This window comes from Hirundo rustica, chromosome 1 (genome assembly GCF_015227805.2).
Source record: "Hirundo rustica isolate bHirRus1 chromosome 1, bHirRus1.pri.v3, whole genome shotgun sequence".
NCBI lineage: Eukaryota > Metazoa > Chordata > Aves > Passeriformes > Hirundinidae > Hirundo > Hirundo rustica.
This window is the reverse complement of record NC_053450.1, coordinates 155,075,527-155,102,465: the sequence shown is the minus strand read 5'-3', so window position 1 is coordinate 155,102,465 and position 26,939 is coordinate 155,075,527. Positions and strand designations below refer to the sequence as shown.

Below are 26,939 nucleotides of genomic sequence, written 5' to 3'. Positions count from 1 at the left end.
CCTCAAAATCCAATTCCTCCAACTGCATCTTCTTTTCCTTCCACAGGGCAAACCTGAAACGGTGCCGAGAGCCGGTTTTATCAAAGGCCCCGTGTTCAAAGGCGTCGCCTCGAGCCGCTTTTTGCCCAAAGGCACCAAAACCAAGGTTAACCTTGAGGAGCAGGGAAGACAAAAGGTGTCTTTCAGCTTTAGTTTAACCAAGAAAACTTTACCCAATCGATTCCTGGCCGCTCTGGGAAACGAGAAACAAAATGAAACTCCCACCCCGCCAGCGGTTCCCCTTCCCACTGATTTTAACCCCAAAAATAAACCGGACTCGGGGGACGCCGCCGGTTCGGCCGAGGAATCTTCGCCTCCGAAACCGAAGGTAGAGCTGGGGAAGATTCATTTTAAAAAACATTTACTGAACGTCACGGCCAAGCCGGCCCCGGCTCCGGCGGCACCGGCACCGCCGGCGGAACCGCTGGCCTTGGCCGTGGATTTCCCCCCCACGCCGCCGCCTCCCCCGCCGCCTCCCCCGCCGCCGCCGGCGTCGCCGATGCCGGTTCCTGGAGCCACGGCCCCGCCGCCGCCGCCGGTGACGCCGATGCCGGCGCTGCTGCTGTCGCCGCCCGGCGAAGCCGAAGCCCCCGCGCCGAGGGAGCCGAGCCAGGCGCTGCCCGGGGAGGCCGCGGAGCCGGACGTCAAGCGGGATCCGGCGTCGCGCGGCTCGGAGGAGCGCGTGGCTCAAACCGCGCCCGAGCAGACGGAGGTAACCCCGCCGAAGGAAGATTCCCATATTGGGAAGGAGGATGAAGTTTCCGATGGCTCCAAGGGTGCCCCCGTGTGCTCCCGGAGGCAGGGGGCCAAGAGGAAGTTCTCGCAGTCGGACGGCGCGCCGCAGGGCTCCGAGTCCGACGAGGATTCCGTGAGGACTTCCTCCAGCCAGCGGTCGCACGAGCAGAAGATCTCCAGCACGGAAAAGGAGAGAGATCCCAGACGGAGCTCCGCGTCGCTCCGGAGCGATGACCTGGGCAAGTCCTCGTCGCGCTCCAGGTCGGACAGGGACGAGAAGTACTCGAGCTATTCCAAATCGGAGAGGGACTCGCGGTACTCGTCCTCCCGCTCCCGCTCGGACAGAGAGAGGAGGCGAAGCCGGTCTCATTCCCGTTCCCGCTCCGATCGCAGCTCCCGAACCAGCTCCTCCTACTCGAGGTCAGAGCGCTCGCATTACTACGACTCCGACCGCCGGTACCACCGGAGCTCCCCGTACCGGGAGCGGTCGCGATATTCCCGGTCGTACGCGGACAGCCGGGCGCGGGAGAGCTCGGACTCGGAGGACGAGTACAGGAGGACACATTCCAGGTCCAGCGACTCCAGGCGTACGTCCTCCCATTCCTCCTCCTCCTACAGAGACTCGCGATCCTCTTACTCCAAGTCGGACAGGGACAGCAAAGTGGAGTCGTCTCACGCCGACGTGGACAGGCGAGGGAGGTCGTCTTCGAAAGCGGATCGAGATTCCAAAAGGACTTCCGAAAGCGAAGTGTCCAAAAGGTGCTCTCCCCTCGATGAACTGGGCTATCGGAAGGGGACGTCCCATTCCAAGCCCGACAGTAATGTGAATTCCTCCCGCTATAAATCCACCCCTTCCAAGGCCCCCGCACCAAAGCCTGATAAATTTAAGAGTTCTTTCTGTTGTACAGAATCGATCGAAGAAATCAAGTCCAAGTCTAATTCTCTAGATTTAGAGACCTCTTGTGTAAAGAACAATGAGATCAGGGTGTCCAGTGTGAAAAAGTTGGAAAGGGAAAAGGCGCTTTCTCCGGTAAACCAGTTCAACGATTCTCCCGCTTTGCCGAAGGCCGACGAGTCCAAGGCGGGATTGGCGAACTCAAAATCCGAGGAGCTTGCAGCAAACGAAGGCCGCGACAGCGTTAAGGAGCAGGAAGCGTTCCTAAAGGCAAAGCACGATCCCTTAAGAGCGTGCTTCCCCACGGAATCGAGCGTGAACGGCTCCCCGGAGGGTCAGGATGAGGGTCTGGCCGCTTCCAGCGCCTCCAAAGCAGAGGATGTCGCCGCGTCCTCTGACCGCGGCCCGGGTCGGTCGGAAGCGTTGCCTGCCGTCAAGACGAGCCCGTCGTATCCGTTGCCATCCAACGGGTTTGAGAGCGCGGATGCGTCCCAAGAGCGAGAGCTGGATGATTCCCGGGTCCAGTCCAGCGAGTGCAACAGCCTGTTCCAGGAACCGGAGGCTCCGGAGCCGCAGCAGCCGGAGGAAGCCGCCCCTCTCCCTGTCGCGAATGTAGATCCCACTAAAACTGTCCTTAAGAGGTGGGATGAGGAGGCGACTCCGTGTGACAAAACCAAAGAACCCGTTTTTTGCTACATTTCCGACGACGCCACCCCCGGTTTGTACCACTCGGAGGTGGAAATCGAAGCGGAACCTGCGGATCTGAAGGTGACGTCCGAGACTTTCCTGGACGTGCAGGTGGAGCCGCAGACGGTGACGTGCGATTACGAGAGCGCGGAGGATTCCCGATCCAAGTCTGCCGGGGAGGACGAGCACGGCCATCCTTGCCATAAAGTCAGCCTGGCGGTGGAAAGCTCGAGCAGGGATTCCTCCCAGGATGGCTGTTCCCAGAGGCTGCAGCCGGATCATCCCGTGCCGGAGGAAAGCGTCTCTTCCAAATGGGACGTGCCCCCGCCGGGCGTGTGCCAGGAGCCGCTCCAGCGCTCGGAAGCCGAAGAGATGCCGGAGTTGGACGCTCAGCACGTTGGTCTTGGCTCGGCGAAAGGCAAGTCGTCGTTCCAGAATGAACATTCCTACTATTCGGAAGTGCCGCTGGAGCAGCGCGGCAGAGAGGTCGTGGAGGAAAGCGCGGTTTCCACCGAGGGAGCGGAGCTGGATGAGCTGAGGGTTCGGCATCCCGGCGTTTCGGCCGAGAGGGATGAGGGAAGCGAGCCCTTGGCGGCCTCGGCTTTTCCGGACGCTTTGTATCCCTGCTCTGATGTCATCGTCGCCGCGGAGGACGCGGAGATGGCGACCCAAGCCCCGACGTGCGACAGCAGCGGCAACGCCTCGGAATTCGTTCCCGCCGGCCACGACGATTACTCCGACACGGGGGACAGCGACAGCGAGGGGGGCAGCGAGGACAGCGACACGGAGGACTCGGATTCCGACGACGGGACGCCGCGGAAGAGGCTCCAGTCGGTTGTGGTGGTTCCCAAGAACTCCACCATAGCCACGGAGGAGAACAGCCCGGGCTCCTCCCGGAGCGGCCGGCGCTTCTCCGACCACTGGGACGACGAGCGGCCCGAGCCCAGCAGGCCCTACTACGAGGAGAGGCCAGAAAATACGGGGAGTAAAGGCGGTGCCCAGGTGGAGAGCAGGTGTTCTCCCAGAGGGATGGAAAAGAGCCCGGCGACCTCCACGGAGCCGAGCAGGAAGGAGCCGGAGGAGCTGCGGGCGGATCCGTGCCAGGCCCAGAGCGACGGCGTGGACAGCACCAGCCAGGCGGACCTGATGGCCGATTGCCACGGAAAAGCCGGCGCGGAGGAGAGGACGGCGCTGCCGGACGTGGTGGCCGTGGGAAGGGCCGCGGGCCGGCCGGAGGAGCGGCCCTTCTGCGTCACGGAGAGCCTGGAAAGCGCCGACACCTCCCGACGCCAGCTGAGCTCTTCCAAGCCTGACAGCCGGCAAGGGCCGGGCGGGCTGAACCAGTCCGGCCTCGGAGACTACTCCGGGCTGGATGGTTTCCGTGGCCCGGAGGAGATGGGTGCGGTGAGCTGGGACTTTTCCCAGCCGGAGAAGCCCAGCAGCACCTACCAGCAGCCGGACAGCAGCTTTGGGATGTACTCGGGCTACGTTTTCCAGCCGGGCTCGGGAACTTATCCCAGCTCCCAGAGCTACTGGCAAGGCAACGGCTACTGGGATGCCAGGGCAGCCGGCCGAGCCTCCGCGGTGAGCTACGACCGCATCCAAGGGCAGGTGCCGGATTCCCTGACGGAAGACCACGAGGAATATGAAGAGGATGAGCGTTGGGATGAGGAGTGCAAGCCCCGCTTCCCAAGCCCCTCTGGAAAATCCCAGACGCCCGAGCAGATGGAAAAGGGCTCGGTGCAAGCGCACGAGATCAGCAGCAATTCCACCAAGGAGCCGGTGCCGGGCGGGGAGAAGAAGGACGAGGCGAAAGCTTTGGAAAAAAACGACGTGAAGGAACGGGGCCCGCCAAAAAAAAGGCGCCCGGAGTTGGAGAGCGACTCGGAGAGCGACGGCGACTCCGGGGAGAAGAGGAAGGGGAAGCTGGAGGGGGAGCAGGCGGAGCCGGCCCCGCAGGATTCCTCCATGGTGGGCAGGTTGTGCATCATGGATGACTTCAGGGACCCCCAGCGCTGGAAGGAGTTCGCCAAGCAGGGCAAGATGCCCTGTTACTTCGACCTCATCGAGGAGAACGTCTACCTGACCGAGAGGTAACCGCTGCTTTGATCCCTGGAGCGAGTTTGGGGTTTAGCTTCCCTCGGCTTCCAGGGCGGTTGGGTTTTTATTGGCCAAATCCGCATCCTTCGGAGGGAGGGGCAGGGATGTTGCGTTCCCAGCGTTTGGCAAAGCCACCCCGGGCTCTCTTCTCCTGAAGAGAATCCCCCAGCCTGGCCCAGGCGGTTCCGAGTGCTGAGAAGAGTTGGAAAATGGGAGGATCAGAGGGAAAGGTTTATTTCTGATTTATTTCTGCCCTTTTTTTATAGCTTTACCAGATCCTGCCCGTTTAATGTCCCCAGATGCCAGCTCCCTCCCTTTCTGCTGGCACAGGGAATTCTGTCTGGGCTTGGGAAAACTTTTGGACAAACAAAGTCCTTTTCCAAAGGTTTTGGTTGCTTCCATGTCTTTATTTGTCATCTCAGAGGAGCTCCCTTAGATCTAATGGCCATAATCTGATTTTCTTACGGATTTTTTGCCTTGTTGGGATCCACGCTCCAGAGCATTCCCCAAATCCTTCATGGAAGCTGAAATACGAATTAGTGGATGCCCTGCTTTTTGTCTGACTCTGATTTTCCCTTCGTTTTCCATCCTCTCGCTTGACAGCAAAGCAGAGGCTGGAGTAACCAAACCCTCCAATTTGCCTTGTTAAAATACGGACGTCCGAATAAACACGGACGGGGAGGAGAAAGGAAAACCAGCTAAATCTCCTGGGAATTCTCTTTAAGAAATCACCTTTTGTCAGCACAAAGTCATCACCAAGCCAAGTGTCCTCAGTTATTCCTGTTCCCTCCCGGTGCTTATCCCGGGATTATCGATCCATATGCCGAGAGATTTGTTCTCCCTTTTTTCCAAAAAAACCCCAAAGTTTTCAAAAGTTTCCAAAAACCCCCCAAAAAATCCAAAAATCAGGATTGAGGAGGAGTTCCTCCGCCTGGCTGCTGCCTCACCTGTATCTCCATGCCTCGGCTTTCCCAGGAAGAAGAACAAATCCCACCGGGATATCAAGCGGATGCTGTGCGAGTGTCCCCCGCTGTCCAAGGAGGAGCGGGCGCAGGGGGAGGTGGCCTGTGGAGAGGATTGCCTCAATCGCCTGCTCATGATCGAGTGGTGAGTGAGGGGTCCATGGATCCGCCCGGGGACGTCCTGGGAATCCTTCAATTCCAGGAATTCCTGGGAGGTGGCAGTGAAGGGTCTGGAGTGACCTTGGGAGCTGCCGGCGGAAGCTGTGGCAGCTCCATCCCCAGAGGGGGTTTGGAGCAGCCTGGGACAGTGGGAGGTGTCCCTGCCCACGGCGTGGGGTGGGATGAGGTGATCCTTGAGGTCCCTTCCCACCCAAACCGTTCCATGATTTAAATCTTGGGATGGCCTGCGGGAGATCAGCCCTCACAACCTGCCGGATCTCCTTTTCCCAGAGCCTCTCCAGCCTATGGCTGCTGTCTCCTTCTCCTTCTGGAAGAGGTTTGCTGCTCCGTGGCAGCTGGAGGCAGGTGCTCGGTGAGATTCCCCCCCGGCACAAAGGATTGGAATTGCCTGGCAGAATCCCAATTTTTGCTTTTATCTCCTCGGCCAGAACTAGGGCAGGGAACATCCTGAAGGAACCACCCCCAAAACAAGAGAAGAGCCCCGTTCCCCCCAACTGGGATGCCCTGGTAGAGAAATAACAGCAGGATCAGCATTCCAAATGTTTTTTATCTCTCCAGAAATAAAACGATCTGCATTTGCACGTGTGCCGGTCACGCGGCCGCGCTTTTTATAGCGAGCCGCTTTGGAAGGCTCCGCGCGGAATTCATGACGATTACTTGGGGTTTATTCCCCATCCGAGCCCTTCCTCTCGGCCCTCTTTCCCTGCCGGGAATTGATTTTGCTCCCTTCCCTCAGCTCTTCCCGGTGTCCCAACGGTGACTACTGCTCCAACCGACGCTTCCAGAAGAAGCAGCACGCGGACGTGGAGGTGATCCTGACCGAGAAGAAGGGCTGGGGGCTCAGAGCTGCCAAGGACCTGCCATCGTAAGCCTTCCCTCTTCCCACCCTTTTCCAGCCTCCTGAAGGGAGCAAAGGGCCTGTGGGGCCTGGATGTCCCTGCCAGGAGATCTGCTGAGGTTCTTCCAGCCCGTCCTTGTCCCTGCTGGCTGTTCCTCTTCCTCCTGGGCCTCTGCCCGTCTGTTGTTTCAGCTCCCGCTCTGGTTTTGCTCTTCCTGGTTTCCCAACATCCTTTCCGTGGCTTATTCCTGGGGTGAATCTGCCTCTCCTTTCTCCGTCCCTGCTTCACTCCAGTTGTGCCCATTCCTCTCTTCCCATCTCTGCAAAACTTCTCCTCCTCCTCCTCCTCCTCTTCCTCCTCCCCTTTGGACACCAGGAAGATCCTGAGGGGATCTTTCCTCCTCTTGTTAATTCAGGATTGCAATTCCAAGTGCTGGTTTTTTAGGTGAGGCTGGGAAAAGAGAGAGGGATGAGCACATTGAGATCTCCTGTGGCCTGAGGCACGAGGGAGGATCAGGATGGGGAGACCGAGATGAGGTTTGCTGGGAGAAAGGAGCATCCTGGAGCGTATCCAGGGACATGAAAGAGCTGGGAAGGGTCTGGAGCCCCAGGAAGGGCTGAGGGAGCTGGGAAGGGGCTCAGCCTGGAGAAAAGGGGGATCAGGGGGGATCTTGTGGCTCTGCACAACTCCTGACAGGAGGGGACAGCCGGGGGATCGGGCTGTGCTCCCAGGGAACAGGGACAGGAGCAGAGGGAACGGCCTCAGGCTGGGCCAGGGGAGGCTCAGGGTGGAAATTGGGAATATTCCACCTGAAAAGTCTTTTCCCATTCTGGCCCAGCTGCCCAGAGAAGCTGTGGCTGCCCCTGGATCCGTGACGGCGTCCAGGGCCAGGTTGGACAGGGCCTGGGATGATGGGAGGTGTCCCTGCCCATGGAATGGCCTTGGAATGGGACAATCTCCAAGTTCCCTTCCCAGCCCAAGCCATCCTGTAATTCCGTCTACACATTCTATCGAATAAATAGAACAAACCTTGCTCCAAAGGGGAGCTTCCTCCTTCTGTCACCTCCCCATGTGACAGCCTAAAATCCCAAATTAATCAGAATTCCCTGAGATTCAGGCACGTCGTTATCGCCTGGCCAGGCTGGGAGTTGTGTTCAGAGAATCCACACGAACTGGGATCATTTGTGGTGGTGTTTTTGGTTTTTTGTGTTTTTTTTGTTTTTTTTTCCCCTAAAAAAATCTATGTTTTTCCCTCTTGCAGCAACACTTTTGTCTTGGAATACTGCGGGGAAGTGCTGGATCACAAGGAATTCAAGGCTCGGGTGAAGGAATATGCCCGGAACAAGAACATCCACTATTATTTCATGGCCCTGAAGAACGATGAGGTGAGCGGTGGGGTTGGCTTTGGGAGAGGCTGGATTTAGCTGTGGACAGCACCAGCTCCTGCAGCAACGTCCTGAAGAAATTCGGGATGTTTTCCTGAAGAAAGGAAACTTCAGGACTTTTTAACCCCGTTGCTCAGTTCCGACCAAATTGTGGCAGCTTCCAAGTGTCCCGGTGTCCTTAGGGAGGGGAAAGTGTCTTTCCAAAGGAAAAGATGGAGCGTGGCTCGTCGTTCCACATCCGTGGGAGGGAAGTTTGGGAAGACGCTCCAAGCCGAACTGGCCCTTTTCGGCTGCCCGAATCCACCAAAAATCCGCGTTTCCTTTCGGGTTAAACTCCGTGAAATTGGGATGTTCTAAACTGGCCAAGTCCCTCTGTGCAGGATTGCCACTGGAATATTCCTGTATGGGATATCCTTAATTATTTCTGGCTGTCCAGGGATGTGGAGCTGTTCCCTCTGCCTGAGAACAGGGGGGACGAGCAGAAATTCCATCTCTTGTTCTCCTTGTCTCTCCTGTTGGGATTTTTTGGGTGTGGGGAGCTTGGGAGAAAAGGAGCTAAAAAAAAAAAAATACTCAGAGTGGTTTTTCCTGGGTGTTTTTGCTCCTAAAATAAGGATTTTTGGGATTGTTGTGTGATTTGAAGTGTCACAAAAGAGTTTAAAAGGAGTTTTTATTTCTGGGATGACTTTTCCCTTGGAGCATGAGACGTGTGGGGGGAAAATTCACTGTCCCAGCCCCTCGTGGCTGTATCAGAAACAAAACCCAGGATCTGCATCCGACTGGAGAGCGCTGAAAAGTGAGGAGCCGTGTACCAAAGTGCTCATTTTGGGGGGAATTAACATCCTGACACACCCCAGTCTGTGAAATAAAGATGGGAAATGTCAAATGAGGAGCGGGAAAGGGGATGATTCCCGCGTGGGTCGCGTTTGTAGCCGCTCCCCCCTTCCAAGGAATGAGCGTTTTCCCTGGATTTCTTCTTCCCCTCTCAGATCATCGACGCCACCCAGAAAGGAAACTGCTCCCGCTTCATGAACCACAGCTGCGAGCCGAACTGTGAGACCCAAAAGGTAAAAAAAAACCTGCGTCAAACCCAGCTGCTCCTCCCTCCGGAGAGCTCGGAGCCAAGTCGTTTTCCCTCTTCCCTTTGGGAATTCCCCTCGCTGTTCTATCAGTGACGTGGGAACAGCTGGATTTGAACCGGGGCGCTTCGCCCGCTTTCAAACCCCTCAGCGCTGCTTTCCCGGCGTTCCTCAGGGGAAAAGCAAACCTGGGATAATTCCTGGCGTCTTTTTTTTCTTTCCCCCCGCAGTGGACGGTGAACGGGCAGCTGCGGGTTGGGTTTTTCACCACCAAGCTGGTCCCGTCGGGCTCGGAGCTGACCTTCGATTACCAGTTCCAGAGATACGGGTACGTCCCACGTCTGCCCCCTCTCCTTCAGCCCCGAGGGGTCCCTTAATTGCTTCATTAATCATTTATTGAGTGCGTTGGGGCGACCAGGCGGGGTCGTTATCAGCACAAGAACCAACGTGCACGGACTCGTCCTTAAAAACTCGGTGTAATTCCGTCTCTCTGATGGATTTATCTGTCCGAATCCCGTCATCAGTCAAAGCTGATGACGGGATTTGGATAGATAAATCCAATTTGTTTGGGTTAAATTGTTGCAGGCTCTTTGTGGGTGGGTCCTGAGCAGTTAGATAAATTCATGCAGCACGTCCCTCCAAAATTCTCCACACCAGTAAGAGAAGTCATTACTCAGAGATGGAATTAAAGATGATTAATCTGATTTTTGCATGTGGAGTGGCAGGAGAACCATCCCTGGCTGAAGGCTGATCTTTCCCCGTGTAGTTAATTTTGGTGCTGCTTGCAGGACCGAGGGTGTCCGGTTTTTAGGCTCAGGAGATGAGGAACACTTGGAATTCCTGCCGCAGGAATTCCGTGCTCTTTCCTCTTTCCCACTATTCCTATTCCTTTTCCCAGATAATTATCTCCCCTGCTTCTTCCTGTCTGGTTATTAATTAGCCCAGCTCCAGACTTTGCAATATTCCTCAAGAATTCCTGTTCTTCCTTTCCCGCTCTTGTTTTATGGCTTAGCAAGTACCTGAGGAGCTGTAAAACCCCCTGGATAACACATCCCCTCTTCCTGGGCTAACCCAGGGCTGCAGGGAAAGCTCCAGCCTGGAATTCGGATCCCTTTTGCTAAACCTGAGCCTAAGATTCCTCCATTACTGTTTGGTCAAGGATAACTTGAGGAATATCCCTCCCTTTTCCTTCTGGATCCTTCTCCAGGCCCTTCCTGTAAGCAGGGATGAGTTTTTAGTTGCATTTTAAGATTATTCCTCCTTCCTAGAAGTTCCTGGAATTGAGCTTCCCTGTTTCTAACCGCTGCAGAGCCGGTGGATTCCACGTATTTAAAACAAAACCCTACCATTTTCCCAAGAAATTGTGGAATGGAGTTTAAAATGGGTGGTGTGTCAAGTGGGGAATGCAGAGGCTTGGTAGAAGTATTCTTTGGGAATTATATTTATGGCATTTATTATTTTTGTTATTTATTTTGGTTTTTTATTACGTTTGCTACGTATGTTGTATTTGTTGTTCGTGGCTGAACATCCAAACCAAGATTTTCCGTGTGGATTTTGCTGCTCCCATGAATCCCCGAGCTCATTCTTTATCCTCTTTTGAGCTCTAAAATTCACTATAAGAGCTGTAAAATGCTATGAAACGCAAGCTTTTCCTAATTCCTGGGGACAAACTCCTTAGGAAAGTTAGGATATTGATGGCCATGTGGGATAAGGAGTTGTCAGCCCCACCAGCTCCAGCTTTTCCTCCCTTGGTTCCTGATCCTTGACCTGTGGAGAGCCTGGGGGTGAGGCAGGCTTGGCTTTCCAGCTGCCCCAGCTCGGGATCGTGGGAGCTGCGTTGGGAATAGAGACTTCATTTGGATTTTCAGCGGCTTTTCCACGCAGAGCCCTTCCCGTTCCCGGCTCCCCAAGGTGGAGAGGTGGCCGTGGGAGGGGTGGAGCTGCTGCTGGAGCTCCCTTTGTGTCCTCCCCAACAGCAAAGAGGCCCAGAAATGTTTCTGTGGCTCCTCCAACTGCCGGGGCTACCTGGGCGGGGAGAACAGGGTCAGCATCCGCGCCGCCGGAGGGAAGATGAAGAAGGAACGCTCCCGGAAAAAGGACTCGGTGAGTTTTGGCTCGCCCAAGGCCGGGAAATCCCTCCGGGATAGAGCCCAGCCATTCCCCACGTCCCCAGGTGCCGCCTCCACGTGGCTTTAAACCCCTCCAGGAACGGGGATTCCGTCACCTCCAGCCCTTTCCATGAGGGAATTCCCCCAGCGTCCGGCCTGAGCCTGCCCTGGCGCAGCTCCGGGCCGTTTCCTCTCATCCCGACACTGTTCCTTTGGGAGGAGATGACTCCTGGTGCCCTCAGGGTTCAGTCTTTCCCATGGATGTGTCAGTAAAGGTTGGATGGATGACCTTGGAGGTCTTTTCCAACTCCAGTGGTTTCGTTTTCACGAGGCCCCTCAAGATTTGTGTTTTCTCGGATCTTCGGTTAAATCCCTACCTCCTTTCTCCTAGTTCAAGTCCCACCACAGAGTGACTTTTCCCTGGTCCAGTGTTTGCTCACCCATAACTAAACCCCAACCGTAAATCCCGCGTGGGTTTAAAAATTTGGGTTGCTTTCCATGGTTTTTAGACTTTGATGAAAGATGAGCAATATTTGGCTTCACCGTTGAGGGCACCTCCTGGAATTTGGCAGCTCCAAGGGCAGAGTTTTTCCATCTCCAGCTTGGAAAGTGGAATTTTAGAGACAAAACATGGAATTGCAGGGGTGGGTTCACACCATGTGGAAAAAGTGCAGAGAACGCAGAGCGAGAGGAATTTTTATTTTTCTGGGTGAAATATTCTGCAAGAACCCACACAGGCTCTTCTTTAATTGCTATAAATTGTAATTATTCCATCCTTGACGAGACAAACCTCTCTTCCTATGGAGAAGATTTATCCCTAAATCTTTGGGGAAGTTTAAAAATGCCGGTTTCCTTTTTATTTGCTGTGTCAGAGAGTGAGGAAACCAAGAAACCATTCCTGAATCATTTATAGAGGGTGAGGAAGCCAAGAACGAGTTCCTAAATCATTTATAGGGTGTTGTTTTAAAACACTAATTAGTCACTAAATGAGAGGGCGATATTCCAGTGTCCGTACGGAACGGGAATCTCCGGTTGTCAGGATTATAAATCTGTTGCAGTTCGTAATCCGTCAACCTTTACGAATTTATGAAGAATTTACACAATTCAGAACACAAAGAAGAAAAAGTTAAAGATGATTTTCTTAGTTTGTTTTCCTGCCTGAAAAGACAAACTCAGGACCGGGAGGGGAATTTCCAGCGGAGCTGAAAGGCGCCGTTCCTTAGGGAAAACGGAGGTGGGACCCAGGGAATTCCCTGGCCTGATCCCGAGGTTGTTTTCCTTCGGCTGTGCAGGTGGATGGGGAGCTGGAGGCGCTGCTGGAGAACGGGGAGGGTCTCTCGGATAAAAACCAGGTGCTGAGCTTGTCCCGCCTCATGGTCCGCATCGAAACCCTGGAGCAGAAACTCACCTGCCTCAAGCTCATCCAGGTGAGGAGCAGCCTGGGAAGGGGAGGAAGAGAGGGAACGTGGGAGGCGGGTCCTGCCCTTTTCCAGGATCCTTCACCTTTTGGATTAATTCCTCGTTATTTGCGAGCTGTAGTGGTTGGAATGGTCCTGCTGCTGGATCCCTGCTCCAAATCCCAGCGGTTCCAGCCGCTCAAATCAGGTTGGACTGTCACCGAGACACACAAAGCAATCACACGCAGACAAGAGATTTTCGCAGAGGTTCCTCTGATCCAGCTCCCAGCTGAAAGAGCGGAGAGAAGAGACCCCTTTGTTTATTCTTTTACTTTTATACATTTGTGGGTCTAGCAGAAGATTGGCTTTTTGGGGTTTCCACCCCTCAGCCTCAGTGGCCAGACGAATTGTCAGTTACAATTGTTTTCAGGTTAGAAATATGCAAACAAAGGACAGAGAATGAAAAACAAAGGATTTGTTTATATTACTTCTGTGGGAAAGGTAGAAAAACTGCTCTAATATTGTACAGTAACTAAAAGATCTGACTCCATTTATGAAAATCAAAAGGCTAATAAAAAACCTCAGAAAAACCAGGGTAACATTGGACCAGCTCAGGTGCTGAGTCCTGGCTCTGCCACGGCTTTGACCGTGATCCCAGTGGAGCGGTTTTCCGTGTTTTTGCCTGGAGGTCTCTGACTCTTCCCGGTTTGGCTCTGCAGAACACGCACTCGCAGTCCTGCCTCAAGTCCTTCCTGGAGTGCCACGGCTTGTCCCTGCTCTGGATCTGGATGACGGAGCTGGGCGACGGCAGAGGAAGCACCGCCAACAACCTGAAGCTGCAGCTGGAGGTCAGTGATTCCCTGGGGCTGGGAGCTCTCACGGGATCCTCGGAGGTCAGTGATTCCCTGGGGCTGGGAGCTCTCACGGGATCCTCGGAGGTCAGTGATTCCCTGGGGCTGGGAGCTCTCACGGGATCCTCGGAGGTCAGTGATTCCCTGGGGCTGGGAGCTCTCACGGGATCCTCGGGGTGGGAAAAGACCGAGTCCAGCCATTCCCCAGCGCCGCCGAGGCCAGCGCTCACCCTCGTCCCCGAGTGCCACATCCACTAGAATCCCTGCAGGAGTGGGGACTCCGGCCTGTGCCAGGGCTGGCCTGTCACCAAGACACACAAAGCAGTCACACGCAGACAAGAGATTTTCACAGAGGTCCTTCCGATCCAGCTCCCCACTGAGAGAGCGGAGAGAAGAGAGCCCCTTTGTTTATTTCTTACTTTTTATACATTTGTGGGTCTAGCAGAAGATTGGCTTTTTGGGGTTTCCACCCCTCAGCCTCAGTGGCCAGAGCAATTGTCAGTTACAATTGTTTTCAGGTTAGAAATATGCAAACAAAGGACAGAGAATGAAAAACAAAGGATTTGTTTATGTTACATCTGTGGGAAAGGTAGAAAACTGCTCTTAATATTGTACAATAACTAAAAAGATCTGACTCCATTTAAGAAAATCAAAAAGCTCAGAAAAACCAGGGTAACACTGGCCAGCCCTTTTTTGGGGAAAAGGCTTTTGGCTGAATGCTCGGGATCATGAGGATTTTCTTTTCCTTCTGTTTTTTTAAACACAAATCCGTGCCAAGCGTTCGTGGAAAACAACCTCAGGTGCCTCAGAACTCCAGGCCTGAAACTTCTGCCCTCAGGCAGATCCTTAATAAATGGAAGGAATTTGCTCCTGTGGTTTTCCTTAGATTCCTGAGGCAGATTCCATGAGCCAGACTTGAAGGCTGTTGCTGTTGCTGGTTATTCCGTGCTGGAGCACAGGGATTTTGAGATCCCGGCAATCTAAATTGGAACTGGAATGTTTCAGTTTTCCATGAGTGATCTGGGGACTCCACCTCCTCCCTGGGCAGCCCGTTCCAGTGTTTAACAGCCCTTTCCATGGAGAAGTTCTTCCCAAAATCCCCTCAACCCATGACCCGTGACCATCGTTAGATCAGATGTTTGGATTTTGGATGGGATATTAGGAAGGAATTCTGGGCTGTGAGGGTGACGAGGTCCCAGCACGGATTGTCCAGAGAGGTTGTGCACTTCCCATCCCTGGAAATGTCCAAGGCCAGGCTGGACAGGGCTTGGAGCAGCCTGGGATAGTGGGAGGGTGTGGAATGGATGATCCTTGAGATCCCTTCCCACCCCACCCATTCCGCGACCCCGTGACCGCCCCGACATTCCGGAATCAATTCATCCCGAGGAAAGCGAACGATTTCCAGCTTTAAAATCCCGCCGGCTCTCTGACAGCCCCCTGCTTTTCCTTGCCCTTTCAGATCATGAGGACCCTGGAGCTGCTGCCCATCCCTACCAAGAACATGCTGGAGGAGAGCAAGGTGCTGCCCGTCATCCAGCGCTGGGCCCAGACCAAGACGGCCGTGCCGCAGCTCAGCGAGGGCGACGGATACTCCAGCGAGAACACGTCCCGGGCGCACACCCCGCTCAACACCCCGGAGCTCCTGGCCAAGCAGGGCGTGGAGGGCGACGCCGACACCCCCAAGAAGCTGGTGTTCCGCAGGCTGAAGATCATCAGCGAGAACAGCATGGACAGCGCCATCTCGGACACCACCAGCGAGCTGGAAGGGAAGGAGGGCAAGGAGGACCTGGAGCAGCTGGAGGCAGCTCCAGTGGAGGTGGTGGAGGAGCAGCAGCAGCAGCAGCAGCAGCAGCAGCAGCAGCAGGACATCAAAACTGCTGCGGAGGCGGCGGTGGAGAGCAGCAAAGCCCAGGCTGCGGAGATGGAGGCCGAGCCCGAGGCGGAGGTCAAGGAGAGCAATGGAGCGAAGCTGGAGGAGCCCATGGCCATGGAAACGCCGTCGCAGGATGAAGAGGAAGGAGTTTCCGACGTGGAGAGCGAGAGGAGCCAGGAGCAGACGGATAAAATCGTGGATGTGAGCGACTTGGCCACCAGGCTGCTCGACAGCTGGAAAGAGCTCAAGGTAAGAGGCGGCTCCGCGCAGCTCCAGCAGCTGGAGCTGAGGAAAACGTGGAGTTGGTGGTGGCGTGGTGCAGACGGGGCTGGTTTGGTGTCTTTTGGTCAACGTTTGGGGACTGAATAACCTTTCCTACGCAAAAAGCGCTTTCTTGTATAAATCCTCCGGTGCCAAGTGCCCTGGGTGTGACCTGAGGAACGTCCGGGTGTGTGTTGATGGAATGCACCAGCAGCTGGCTGGGGTCGGGCGCACAGGGACGCCTCGGCCATCCCTCCTTCCTCAGAGTGTCCAGGGAAAGGGCAGCTCTGAGGGATTCAGATTCCCGTGAGCGGTTTGAGTGGAAGTGTTGGAACAGATCGATGGACTGTCTGCTCCTGAATTCCATCCTTGGAAGTGTTCGAGGCTGCTCCTAAATGCCTCATCCCTGGGAATGTCCAAGGCTGGACAGGGCTTGGAGCAGCCTGGGGTAGTGGAAGGTGCCCATGCCCATGACAAGGAGTGAGTTTGGATCATCCTTAAGGTTCTGGGATTCTCTGAATTCAGTTATCCTAATGTGCCCAGCTTCTCCTCCTTCTCCTTCTCCTCCTCCTCCTCCTCCTCCTTCTCTTCACCTCCACTGTGTGGAGCCTCCAGGGAAGGGTCTGTTGGCCACACCAAGTCCTCTCAAAGGCGGTGTTGGATCAGTCCCAGGGCGTTTGCAGTTGGAAATGCCCAGATTTGGGCGTTACTTGGGGGCTTCAGTGGCTTCACTCCCATTGAGGTCTTCTGGAGCAGAAAACCTCTTCAGGAGAAGGGCTTGGTGGCTCCCTGTGTCCTCTGGAATCGTGTCCCTGTCCCACAGGTGGGATCTGCAGCCAGCAGCTGCTTTTTGATGGGACATAGGGTGACATTCCAGTAACTAAACTAAAAGAGGAAAGGTTTAGAACAGTGGTTAAGGAAGAATTAATTCCTCCTGTGAGGTTGAGGAGGCCCTGGAATGGATTCCCAGAGAAGCTGTGGCTGCCCCTGGATCCCTGGAAGTGCCCAGGGCCAGGTTGGAGCTTGGAGCAGCCTGTGACGGTGGGAGGTGTCCCTGCCGTGGCAGGGGGTGGCCCTGGATGATCCTTTAAGGTCCCTCCTCATCCCAAACCATTCCGTGGTTCTGTGGCTCTCACTCTCCGCTCAACACTGGAGTCATTCCGTGGGGTTCTTTGGGAAGCTCTCGGCCGATCTGCTGCTCCTGTGGGATGGCATTCCACGTTATTATTTCATATCCCTTCCGTCTGAGGGCGGGAGGGCTGGGAGCCTCTTTAACAACTCCAAAGCCAGTGATTCCTGAGGATCCAGCAGGAATCGAAGGCACTGCTGCAAATTCCAGCTTCCCGTGGGCTCGGTGGCACTTGGAGTCTCTTCTGCCCTCCTCTTCAACAACCACCAGCCCAGCTTTAATTCCTGGGAGCAGTTTTAAGCAGATTTTTGTTTTCTGGTGCGTCGTGGAGCTGAGGAGTTTATTTACCCGTTGACTCTGATAACGAGTAATGATTGGAAGAGGGTTAATTAAAATGATGGGTGCTAATTGTGCTGCGGCACCCGTGCAGGTGAAGGAGACCTCACCTTAAGCTTTGCTTGTGCCAGTTCTGGAGCTGCAGACACCGGGGTTTAGAAGAGCAGAGATTCCCAGGAGAATTCAGGGACATTTTAGCTCTGAATTCCGAGTTTTAAGCCTGAATTTTTCAGGAGTTTCAGGTACTCCTGAACATTCACGGATTTGGGGCTCAATAATTTGGGACACAAATCTTGGAGGGGGAAGAAGTGAGGCAAAACACGTTTCTGTAGGGAGGCTGGGTTGTGGCTTGATGTTTTCCTTCCTTTTTTCCAAGTGGATCTGATCGTGTACCAGATTTGAATTTGCAGACTCTTGGTGTGGTTTTCCTCTGGAAGCGACACCGCCGGGTTGGATTTGTGGCAAAATTGGGAAAACTCCTTTTCCATCCTTGCCGAGAGAATTGTTAAGGTCGGGAAAGACCTCCAAGATGGAGTCCAACCTGTTTTAAACCGAAAGTCACGTCAGGCCTTAGTCCTGGTCTGCTTTGGAGGTTTGTTTTGGGTATCCAGACCCAGCTGCTCCTTTTGGAATAGCTGTGTTCCCTTCCACGCTCACGTACACGGAGCAGCACAGAGAAAAGGACAAAATATTAATAAAATGTGCGAAATTTCACAAAACTCCCCCAAAACATTGGTTTGAGACCAAATTTGATCCAACGGTGTCATTTTATCCCCGGGATTTGCGTTTTCTTTGGAGCTCGGAGAAGCTCAGCTCGGGAATCTCCAGAGTTTTGTTGAAGCTGTGGTCGGACCGTGGGGTCCCGACACATTCCCATATTTTAGATGTGGAGTCTCATCCTCTCCGTGTATTTACTAATGAACCTCAGGTCGTGGTGTAGGGATGGGGTTGGATCTCACGAGCTTGGAGTAATCCCAGCAGAGAAAAAAATCCACCCCAAAAAAGCAGGATCGTGACACAGGGCTGTGACAACTCGTTTCTTTCCTGTAAAAACGATCGTAGGGAAAACTGGGAGCTGGGAATTTATCCTGTCCCCTTTTCTCGTGGCTCTGGGAGTTACCTGCCTCTGTCCAACTCTCACCTCATAAGGTGCCACCAAATCCCTCCCTGGATATCTAAAAGACAAATCCAAGCTGGAATGGGGGATGGATAATTCACCCCCGGGTGCCTTTCCCAGCGCACTCAAGCTTTGGAAAAGCTGGGTTTTTGTAAAAATGATTGTAGGGAAAACTGGGAGCTGGGAATTTATCCTGTCCCCTTTTCTCGTGGCTCTGGGAGCTCCCTGCCTCTGTCCAACTCTCACCTCATAAGGTGCCCCCAAATCCCTCCCCAGATATCTAAAAGACAAATCCAAGCTGGAATGAGGGATGGATAATTCACCCCCGGGTGCCTTTCCCAGCGCGCTCAAGCTTTGGAAAAGCCGGGTTTTTGTAGAAACAATCATAGGGAAAACTGGGAGCTGGGAATTTATCCTGTCCCCTTTTCCCGTGGCTCTGGGAACTCCCTGCCTCTGTCCAACTCTCACCTCGTAAGGTGCCACCAAATCTTTCCCCAGATATCTAAAAGACAAATCCAAGCTGGAATGGGGGATGGATAATTCACCCCTGGGTGCCTTTCCCAGCGCACTCAAGCTTTGGAAAAGCTGGGTTTTTGTAAAAATGATTGTAGGGAAAACTGGGAGCTGGGAATTTATCCTGTCCCGGACTTTTCTCGTGGCTCTGGGAGCTCCCTGCCTCTGTCCAACTCTCGCCTCGTAAGGTGCCACCAAATCCTTCCCCAGATACCTAAAAGACAAATCCAAGCTGGAATGGGGGATGGATAATTCACCCCCGGGTGCCCTTCCCAGCACACTCAAGCTTTGGAAAAGCCGGGTTTTTGTAAAAATGATCGTAGGGAAAACTGGGAGCTGGGAATTTATCCTGTCCCCTTTTCCCGTGGCTCTGCGAGTTAACTGCCTCTGTCCAACTCTCACCTCATAAGGTGCCACCCAATCCCTCCCCAGATATCTAAAAGACAAATCCAAGCTGGAATGGGGGATGGATAATTCACCCCCGGGTGCCTTTCCCAGCGCGCTCAAGCTTTGGAAAAGCCGGGTTTTTGTAAAAATGATTGTAGGGAAAACTGGGAGCTGGGAATTTATCCTGTCCCCTTTTCTCGTGGCTCTGGGAGCTCCCTGCCTCTGTCCAACTCTCACCTCGTAAGGTGCCACCAAATCCCTCCCCAGATATCTAAAAGACAAATCCAAGCTGGAATGGGGGATGGATAATTCACCCCCGGGTACCTTTCCCAGAGCACCCAAGCTTTGGAAAAGCCGGGTTTTTTTTTGGAGTGGTGGAACACCCGGCCTCGGCTGGGAGGGCGGGAGGGTCGGAAACGTCGCGACTTAAGCGCCGTCCTCTCCAGCCTTGCTGACGACCCCCTTGTGATTTCCACCGTTTCCATCCAGCTTCTCCGGGCAGCCAGAGCTGACCAAGGGGCTCCTTTTCTCCAACTCCGTGCGGAAGAAGGGAGAGGACATAGCGCCAAGAGCCGGGAAGATGGTTGGGAAGCTGAGCAGTGTGATAGGTGAAAGGAGGACAGAGGTTGTTAACCCGGGGATGCCGACGTTATTTTGGTGCTGTCCATTGCCGGCAATGGACGTCGCTCCGGGGAAATCCCAGCTCCTGGCCTGAAAGGATTTAAGTGAGCTTGATTTTTTTTTTTCTCTACCTCTACACACAGGACTTTGTTAAGTCCTTCCCAGGGCTCCAACACTCCGGCTCCATGAGGAGCGCTGGCCACAACACACACTCACAGTATTCCCCACGGGATGAGTTTTCAGCCCGGGCTCCGTGGGCGCCGTTCCCGCTCTCCTGGGAAGCGCTGCGTGGCTTCTCCCGGGCTGAAAATTCCCCTCCCGAGGGCACGGCCGGCGCTCCCGCGCGGTTCCTCCGGGGTGGATCGTGCTCAGGTAAGGGGCTGGTCCGCGTGGAGAGGCCCGCGCTGGAGGCGGCACGCGGTGCAGCGGCCGGCAGACCTCACGGAATCGCCGGAACGCACCGCGGCGCCGAGCTTGGGAAGCTCTTCCCAACGTCCTCCCGAGGGCTGAGGTCGAGGAGATGAGCCAAGGGACAGAGAGGGCGTTTTGGTGCCGCTCTGCCTCACGTGGGGCCGAGATTTGGGAATCGCCCTCCGCCCCTGAGGAGGCTCTCACCTTCTGGGAGAGGGCAGCTGGGAGTTGTGGCTCTGAGGATCCCTTTTCCTGCTGCTTGGAGAAGGTCTTGGTTTTAGGAGAAGTCTTTTGGAAGAGGCACTCTTGGGTTTGAAAGGTTTTAGTTGGGTATTTCCGGCCTTGTGGGCGTCTGCGGTGACTTAGAGCTCAAGGCCGAGTCCTCACCCTGTCCTGCGCCAAAGGGGAATTTATTTCTGCACCCGTCTGGGAGCTTAATAACCATGGAATCAGGGAATTGGTGAGCTTGGAAAAGCCCTCAGAGATGATGGGGTCCAGCCAGCCCCCAGCACTGCCGAGGCCACCACTGCCCCCTGTCCCCAGGTGCCGGTCTTTGTTTTAAAAGACAGGTGTCTGCTAAGGAGGGGCAGGCCTCTCTAGGAATGAGGAATTAAATCCTTCCCTCCGTGTTATTATAATTTGGAAGATTAAAAAAAACAAAAACTTTTCAGTCAGAGCTATGGGGAAAGGAATAACAATCCTTTACTAGTAAATATAACAGGACAGACAAACAACAACAGCAGTTATAATAATAGTAAAACAGAACCAAGAACCCCGAGGGCAAGCGGTGGAAACTCCAGCGCTGATGGCTGGAAGCGGTGGATTGTCCTCGGCAGGCAGAGGTGGCAGTGCTGGAGAAGCCGCAGCGGCTGGACCCGGGCTCACCCAAAATCCAGCAGGGCAGCGAAGAAACTCCGAATTCCTGGGCGCTCCAACAGATGATAGAATTCCCAGGACCAGACTCCTCCGTTAACCGTGGACTCCAGGCAGCTACCAGTAGCCCAATCCGTGCTCCCTGGAAAACCGAGAGCAGTGAGCTCTCTGCCCTCTGCTCTCCAGGAGCTTTCTCCCTCCCCCAAAACCAAGTGATCAACTTCCTTTGTCCGGGGTGAGCACCCTTTAACTATCAGTATTTAGTCTCCTAGCAACTTATGGATGGGAAAAATTCTACAGGAAACTTAACCCTCAACAGTGCCACATCCAGAGGGCTTTTAAATCCCTCCAGGGATGGGCGCTGCCCCCTGCCCTGGGCAGCTGTGCCAGGGCTGGACAACCCTTTCCATAAGGAATTCCCCAATATCCAACCTGAACCTCCCCTGGATGGGACATCTTGAGTGACCAAAGGCAGCTGAGCTTCCGTCTTCCCCTGGGACGATCTTTCCAAATCTCCTCGGGTTTATCCCGGTAGAGCCCCTTGGAGCTGCTCTTGCCTGTCCCTTTCCCTGTGAAGCCATCCTGGAGCGCCTGGCTCCGGCACGCACATCCCCTGCTTTAAATCAGGAATTTTATCATTTGTCGTAACTTCAGAGCAAGGAGCAGTCGGGGGAAACAACAGGGGGAAACAGGGAAACAGCTGTGGTTTGCTGTGGGATTTTCAGGCCTTCGAGCAGGGATTTCCTGGTGTTGGTCCTTTCTCTTGCTCTGCTCCATCCCTTGGGATCACGTTGGAGCTGCAGGGAGAGGGAGAGGATCCAGCCTGGTACGGGATGGATTTGGTTGCGTTGTGTTCCTTCAACAAGTCAGCAGAAGTTCGTAGGATCGTAGGATGAACTCACGGAGCCATTAAGGTTGGAGAAGGTCTCCGAGATCATCAGATCCAATCGTTAATCCAGGAATGACTGGCAGCTGAGGGACAGATTTTTGGGGAAGGCTCCGCCCAATCTTCCCGCTGCGGAATCCTTGGAGTCGTGACTCCATCCCGCAGCTCTCTTCCCTTTCCCAAGCCAAAGCTGGGTTGTGCCTGAGGCTGGGACAGCCTAAATCCCACTTTTTTGTGTCGACCAGACTCGTGTCACTTTTCCTTCTGCGTTTAATTTTCCCCGCGATCCCATCAAAGTTGTGCTGGAAGCTCGGGAGCCATTTGGAGCCCGTTAGCGGCGGCCGCGCCGATTGAGGAATTCTGCAGCTCCGAGCCAGCAGCTTCCGTTTCCAAAAATAAAATCGGCTTTTCTTGGGAGTTTCCCCAGCCTGGCCTGACCACCATCTGCTTTTCATGGAGCAATTTGGACAAATCCCTGCGTTTGTTCCCGGTTCAAAGCCGTTGCTGCCTCCGTCTTCCCACATGGAATGGATGCTGGAGGCTCCGTTGAGCGGAGTTTCTCTCCAGCAGCACGGAGCTCACTCCCTGCTCATAATTATCTTGGATTTTGGGCTTCCTGTGCTTTTTAGGGCCAGCTTGTTGGGATGGATCCTGGAATGGGCTCTCCCGACGTCCTGGTGAACCCAAAGCAGTGCCGGGATTGCCGTGTCCCCTTATTCCAGGTGCTCCTCTTCCTCCTCCTTTTCCTCTCCTCTTCCCACTGAGTCTTTTCCTGGGAATTTCCACTTCTCCATCCCTCTCTTTAATGGGACAGAGCTTTTTTTAGGAGCTGGGAAGTTGATGTAGTTTGGCTCTTCCCAACACTTGCGTTGTCCTTCTGCTGCGGGCAGTTCATCCATGATCCCGTTCCTCGGTGGCTCCTCATTCCCACTGGGAACAGCCATGGCAGACTTGGGGAGGGATTTTTTGGATGTGCTGAAAATAAAGATTTTGAAAATGAACATTTTTAGGAGTTTGATGTGGGAAAGATGGAAAAAAACCACTCGAACCCCATTTTTGGAAGGTGGTTTTGGGGCTTCAGAACCTACCCCTGCGGTGGCCTCAAGACCAAACTCATCCCAGCCATCCAGAGCTATGGAATTCTGTGGGAAAATAAAATGAAAACCATGGGTTATGGCTGGATGGGGCTTGGAGCAGCCTGGCCTGGTGGAGCTTGGAACTGGAGCTTCAAGGTCCTTCCAGCCCCAACCATTCCATGATTCCATGACCAGACATTCTGTGGATTACATCATTTATAAATACATAAATCCTGGATAATTACGGGCTCATCCCGCATCCCTCCCCACCCCAAACAAGGAGCTGTTGCTTTGTTTCTTTACATTACATCTAAAAAAACCCTGGATTTGGAATGTTGTAGCCCACAGCAAACGCATAAATTTAAAAAAAAAAAACACCTTTATTTCAAAAGGCGTTTTTAGGGAATTTTAATGCCTTTCTTTTTTTGTAGATGCTTCAATTTCCACGTGCTGCGTTTGGGCTCCACAGAAAAGCAAAAATCTCTTTAAAAACCCTAAAAATCCTGGCCCAAATCCCGTTTTTTTTTTTTTTCCCTAGCCAGCAGCAGCACTTTTGAAGTGGTTTTGCCTTGTGGACAAACCACAACACGATTTCTTCTCCTTCCCTTTTTTTTTTTTTTTTTTTTTAAATTTTTTTGCTAAAGGAAATTCTCATTTTTAGCCCATCCAGTGCTGGGGGTGGACACGTTGCTAATGAGCCCCCCGAGCCACCCGTTAATTAATTCCCAAACAGCTTTAAAAACTCAAGGAATTAATTAAAAAAAAAAAAAGGATATTCTGTAAAATCTGAGAGTCAAGTCAAGGTAAACTCCACATTTCTGAGCACGTGGAAGCTTTAAATTCCCAGCTGGAGCAGCCTTCAGGAACAGTCAAATCCATCTTTTTTTTCCCACTCTGCCTCATCCCGGGCCTAAATGAAAGGATATTTTAGGGCAGGAATTTTAGGGAAAGCTGGAATGTCAGCGCAGCTCCCCAAAACAATTTATTTGTCTTAAACCGAGCATTTCCTTCGTGATTTAATGGGGTTTTTTTGGGGGATGCAGCTGCTCCTCCATCAGGCACAAAGCAGCTGGGTTCAGCAAATTCTGCTGGAAATAACTGGGAATTCTTGGGAATACTGGATTCCTTCGGGAAGGGAACAGAGCAAGGGCTTGATAGAAGCTGGAATTAAACAAAAATGAGCTTTTTTTTTTTCCCCCCAACCTTCCAGCAGTCAGGAATGGACAGTCGGGGATTGTAAAACCTCTGTAGGATCATGAGCATCCCTGAGGTAAAATGGGATTTACACTGGGAATGCTGGAATATTTCAGTATAAAAAAGAAATGGGGCATGGGAAGGCGCTAATAAACCTCATTTCTTAATTGGAGGGACGCACAGTTGGCTCCAGTGTCGCGGCAAGGGTTGTTCCTGCCCAGTCCGGGGGGGGTTAACGAGGACGTTGTGCTAAACCTGGACTTTAGGGAAGTTCTGATCCTCGTTCCCAGCTCTTCTTCCCATGGTGCCATCTCCACCTGGAGCTGCCAGGACCTTTGTGATCATGCAGTGCCACCCCTGCCATGGCAGGGACACCTCCCACTGTCTCAGGCTGCTCCAAGTGTCCGACCTGGCACTGGGCACTGCCAGGGATCCAGGGGCAGCCACATCTTCTCTGGGAATTCCAGCCCAGCCAGGAATCCCTTCCCAATCTCCCATCCAGCCCTGCCCTCTGGCAGTGGGAGCCATTCCCTGTGTCCTGTCCCTCCAGCCCTTGTCCCCAGCCCCTCTGCAGCTCTCCTGGAGCCCCTTCAGGCCCTGCCAGGGGCTCGGAGCTCTCCCTGGAGCCTTCTCCTCTCCAGGGGAACATTCCCAGCGCTCCCAGCCTGGCTCCAGCCCTGCAGCAGCTCCGGGGTCTCCTCTGGATCTCTCCAGCAGCTCCAGGTCTCTCCTGTGCTGAGGGAGGAGCTGGATGAGCAGAGGGTTTGGGGTTTGCTGCCCTTGGGGCCATCGGATCTCAGCAGCTCCGGCGGGTCCTTGCTCCGAGGGGTCGCTCAGAGCCGCTCATTTCCCTTGGGATGCTCCCACGTCAGACCTTGGGAACACCGTGGGAATGGGACCGTGGGGAGCTCAGGGATGGTCCATGAGCAGGGGGAGCAGAGCCAGGATCACAGAACCATGGAATGTCTCCGGTGTGAAAGGACCCTACAGCTCTGCCCAGAGCTCTTGGCCCAAAATCCCACCGAAATCCATCAAAAATCAAACCCTGAGCAGAGCAAATAATGTGGAAAGCACCACAAAAAGCCCGGAACTTTCCTTCAGGACACCCTTTTTTGGTGGTTTCTCCTAAATGTGTGTGATTTATGCGATTCTTGGCTGTTTGGGGTGGTTTTGGGAGCAGTTGGAATTCTGACCCTGCTCGTGGCTTTTCCGCAGGAGGTTTATCGCATCCCGAAGAAGAGCCAAGCAGAAAAGGAAAACAGCGGTAAGTCCTCGCCTCTTCCCACGTTTTCCTCTGCTCCCGTGAAGCCGCCTCATTTTCCCGGTTTGGAATGTCAAAGGATGTCCAACAGCTCTTCCTCCTCCTCCTGGGAAACAGCTCCTGGGAATAGGGAGGATAATCTGAGGGATGGGTGCAGGGAGATGGGGCCCTGGGGGTGATATGGAGCTGGAATTAAAATCACGGAATTGGTGAGCTTGGAAAAGCCGTCCGGGATTGAGTCCAACCATTCCCAGCGCTGCCAAGGCCACCGCTGATCCGTGTCCCCGAGTGCCACATCCACAGAGCTTTTAAATCCCTCCAGGGATGCGGAATCCACCCTGGGCAGCCTTCTCCATGAGAAACATTCCCAGTATCCAACCTGAACGTCCCCCTGGCACAACCTGAGGCCGTTTCGAAGAGCGGGGAGCTCTCAATACCTGAATTACTATAAAAAATTCCCTCCCTTTTCCCTGTTTTCCCAACAGCTGGCAGGGAGACGGCCGGGCTCCGGGATCAGACCCCCACTCCCAAGAACCCCATCCTGAGCCGAGAGCGGGATCCGGAGCGGCAGAGCCAGAGCAAGGAGAGGAAGAGACGGAGAGATTCCCTGTCCCCTCCGTCCTCGGCCTACGAGAGGGGGACAAAGAGGCCGGAGGACAGGCAAGTCCTGGGATTCCGGGGATCTGCCACGTTCCTGGGTGAAATCTCCAGGAAAACCCACGGTCCTGGAGATCTTTGGAGTCTCCCAGGGGTGGGGAAGGGAGTTTTGGTCCTGGAGGAATCCCGGTGGTGAGATTCAGTCCTGGTTGGGAGCTGGGCGGTTCCTTGGTGTTGGTGGCTTCTTCTCTGGGATAACCTGCGCCTAAGCGTCTTCAGGAGTGTGTTGGGAATGAGCTGGGGAATGATGGGATTTCTGCCAGCTCCAGCACAGAAATTAGGGATCGTGGAAGGGTTTGGGTTGGAAGGACCTTAAAACCCATCCATGGGATGCCATGGGATCACTTCCCACTGTCCCAGGGTGCTCCAAGCCCTGTCCAGCCTGGCCTGGGACACTGCCAGGGATCTTGGGAATCCAGGAATTCCAGGATGCAGCCCTCCTAAAGCTCCCTGGGTCCTTCCAAACCCATTCCCTTCTCCTGCTCCACCTCTTCCCGGTGTGCTGGGAATTACTCTGAACTTGGAGCAATCCCTGTACAAGAGGGAGCAGTGCCCAAACCAGGATTCCTAACTCCAAAACTCCCTTCACCGGGTGCTTGTTCCCTAAAAACGCCCGTAGGGACAACTGTGCAGGTAGGTGTGATCCCAGCAGGCTGGGATCTCCTGCTTTTCCTTGGGAATCCCTGCCACGGCTGAGCGTGCGACTCCTGATGAGGAGAGGGAAAATATTCCGTGTCTTGCAGTCCAGAGGGGCTGGAGATGGTGTTAGAGGAGGCAAAAACACCGTGGAATTTCCTTGGAAGAAGTCGCTCCTCCGCTGTCCCTCTCAAAGCCGCTCCATAATTAGGGAACAATCGGAGCCGAGTCGGCCGGGCGAGGAAACCTCGCCTTCAGCCGAGCCGGGAAAGTTGGAAACATCTGGATTAAAAAAATACAGATGTAAATCTATCCCTCTGTAACGAGGCTGGAAACACCCCCGGGAAGTAAATCCCGGGATTTTGGGGGTTGTTTTGAACAGAACAAGCGTTTTTCTGCGTGAGGAGTTGCCGCTCTGGCTCTTCTCCCTTTGCCGTGTCGGTGAAGGACC

The 26,939-nt window shown here is 54.0% G+C and overlaps 1 protein-coding gene across 2 annotated transcripts in view; it reads left to right on the top strand.

The window, feature by feature from the left end:
• The window catches only part of SETD2 (SET domain containing 2, histone lysine methyltransferase), a 62,125-nt gene that overhangs the window by 14,942 nt on the left and 20,244 nt on the right, over positions 1-26,939 (top strand). For both annotated transcript variants that reach the window (XM_040067785.2, XM_040067775.2), the window contains exons 3-14: positions 47-4,449; positions 5,432-5,563; positions 6,335-6,463; positions 7,699-7,822; positions 8,812-8,889; positions 9,132-9,229; positions 10,878-11,004; positions 12,302-12,436; positions 13,126-13,254; positions 14,717-15,379; positions 25,150-25,198; positions 25,681-25,855. In XM_040067785.2, the coding sequence (XP_039923719.1) occupies positions 47-4,449; positions 5,432-5,563; positions 6,335-6,463; positions 7,699-7,822; positions 8,812-8,889; positions 9,132-9,229; positions 10,878-11,004; positions 12,302-12,436; positions 13,126-13,254; positions 14,717-15,379; positions 25,150-25,198; positions 25,681-25,855 (6,242 nt within the window). The remainder of the gene's footprint in view (positions 1-46; positions 4,450-5,431; positions 5,564-6,334; positions 6,464-7,698; positions 7,823-8,811; positions 8,890-9,131; positions 9,230-10,877; positions 11,005-12,301; positions 12,437-13,125; positions 13,255-14,716; positions 15,380-25,149; positions 25,199-25,680; positions 25,856-26,939) is intronic.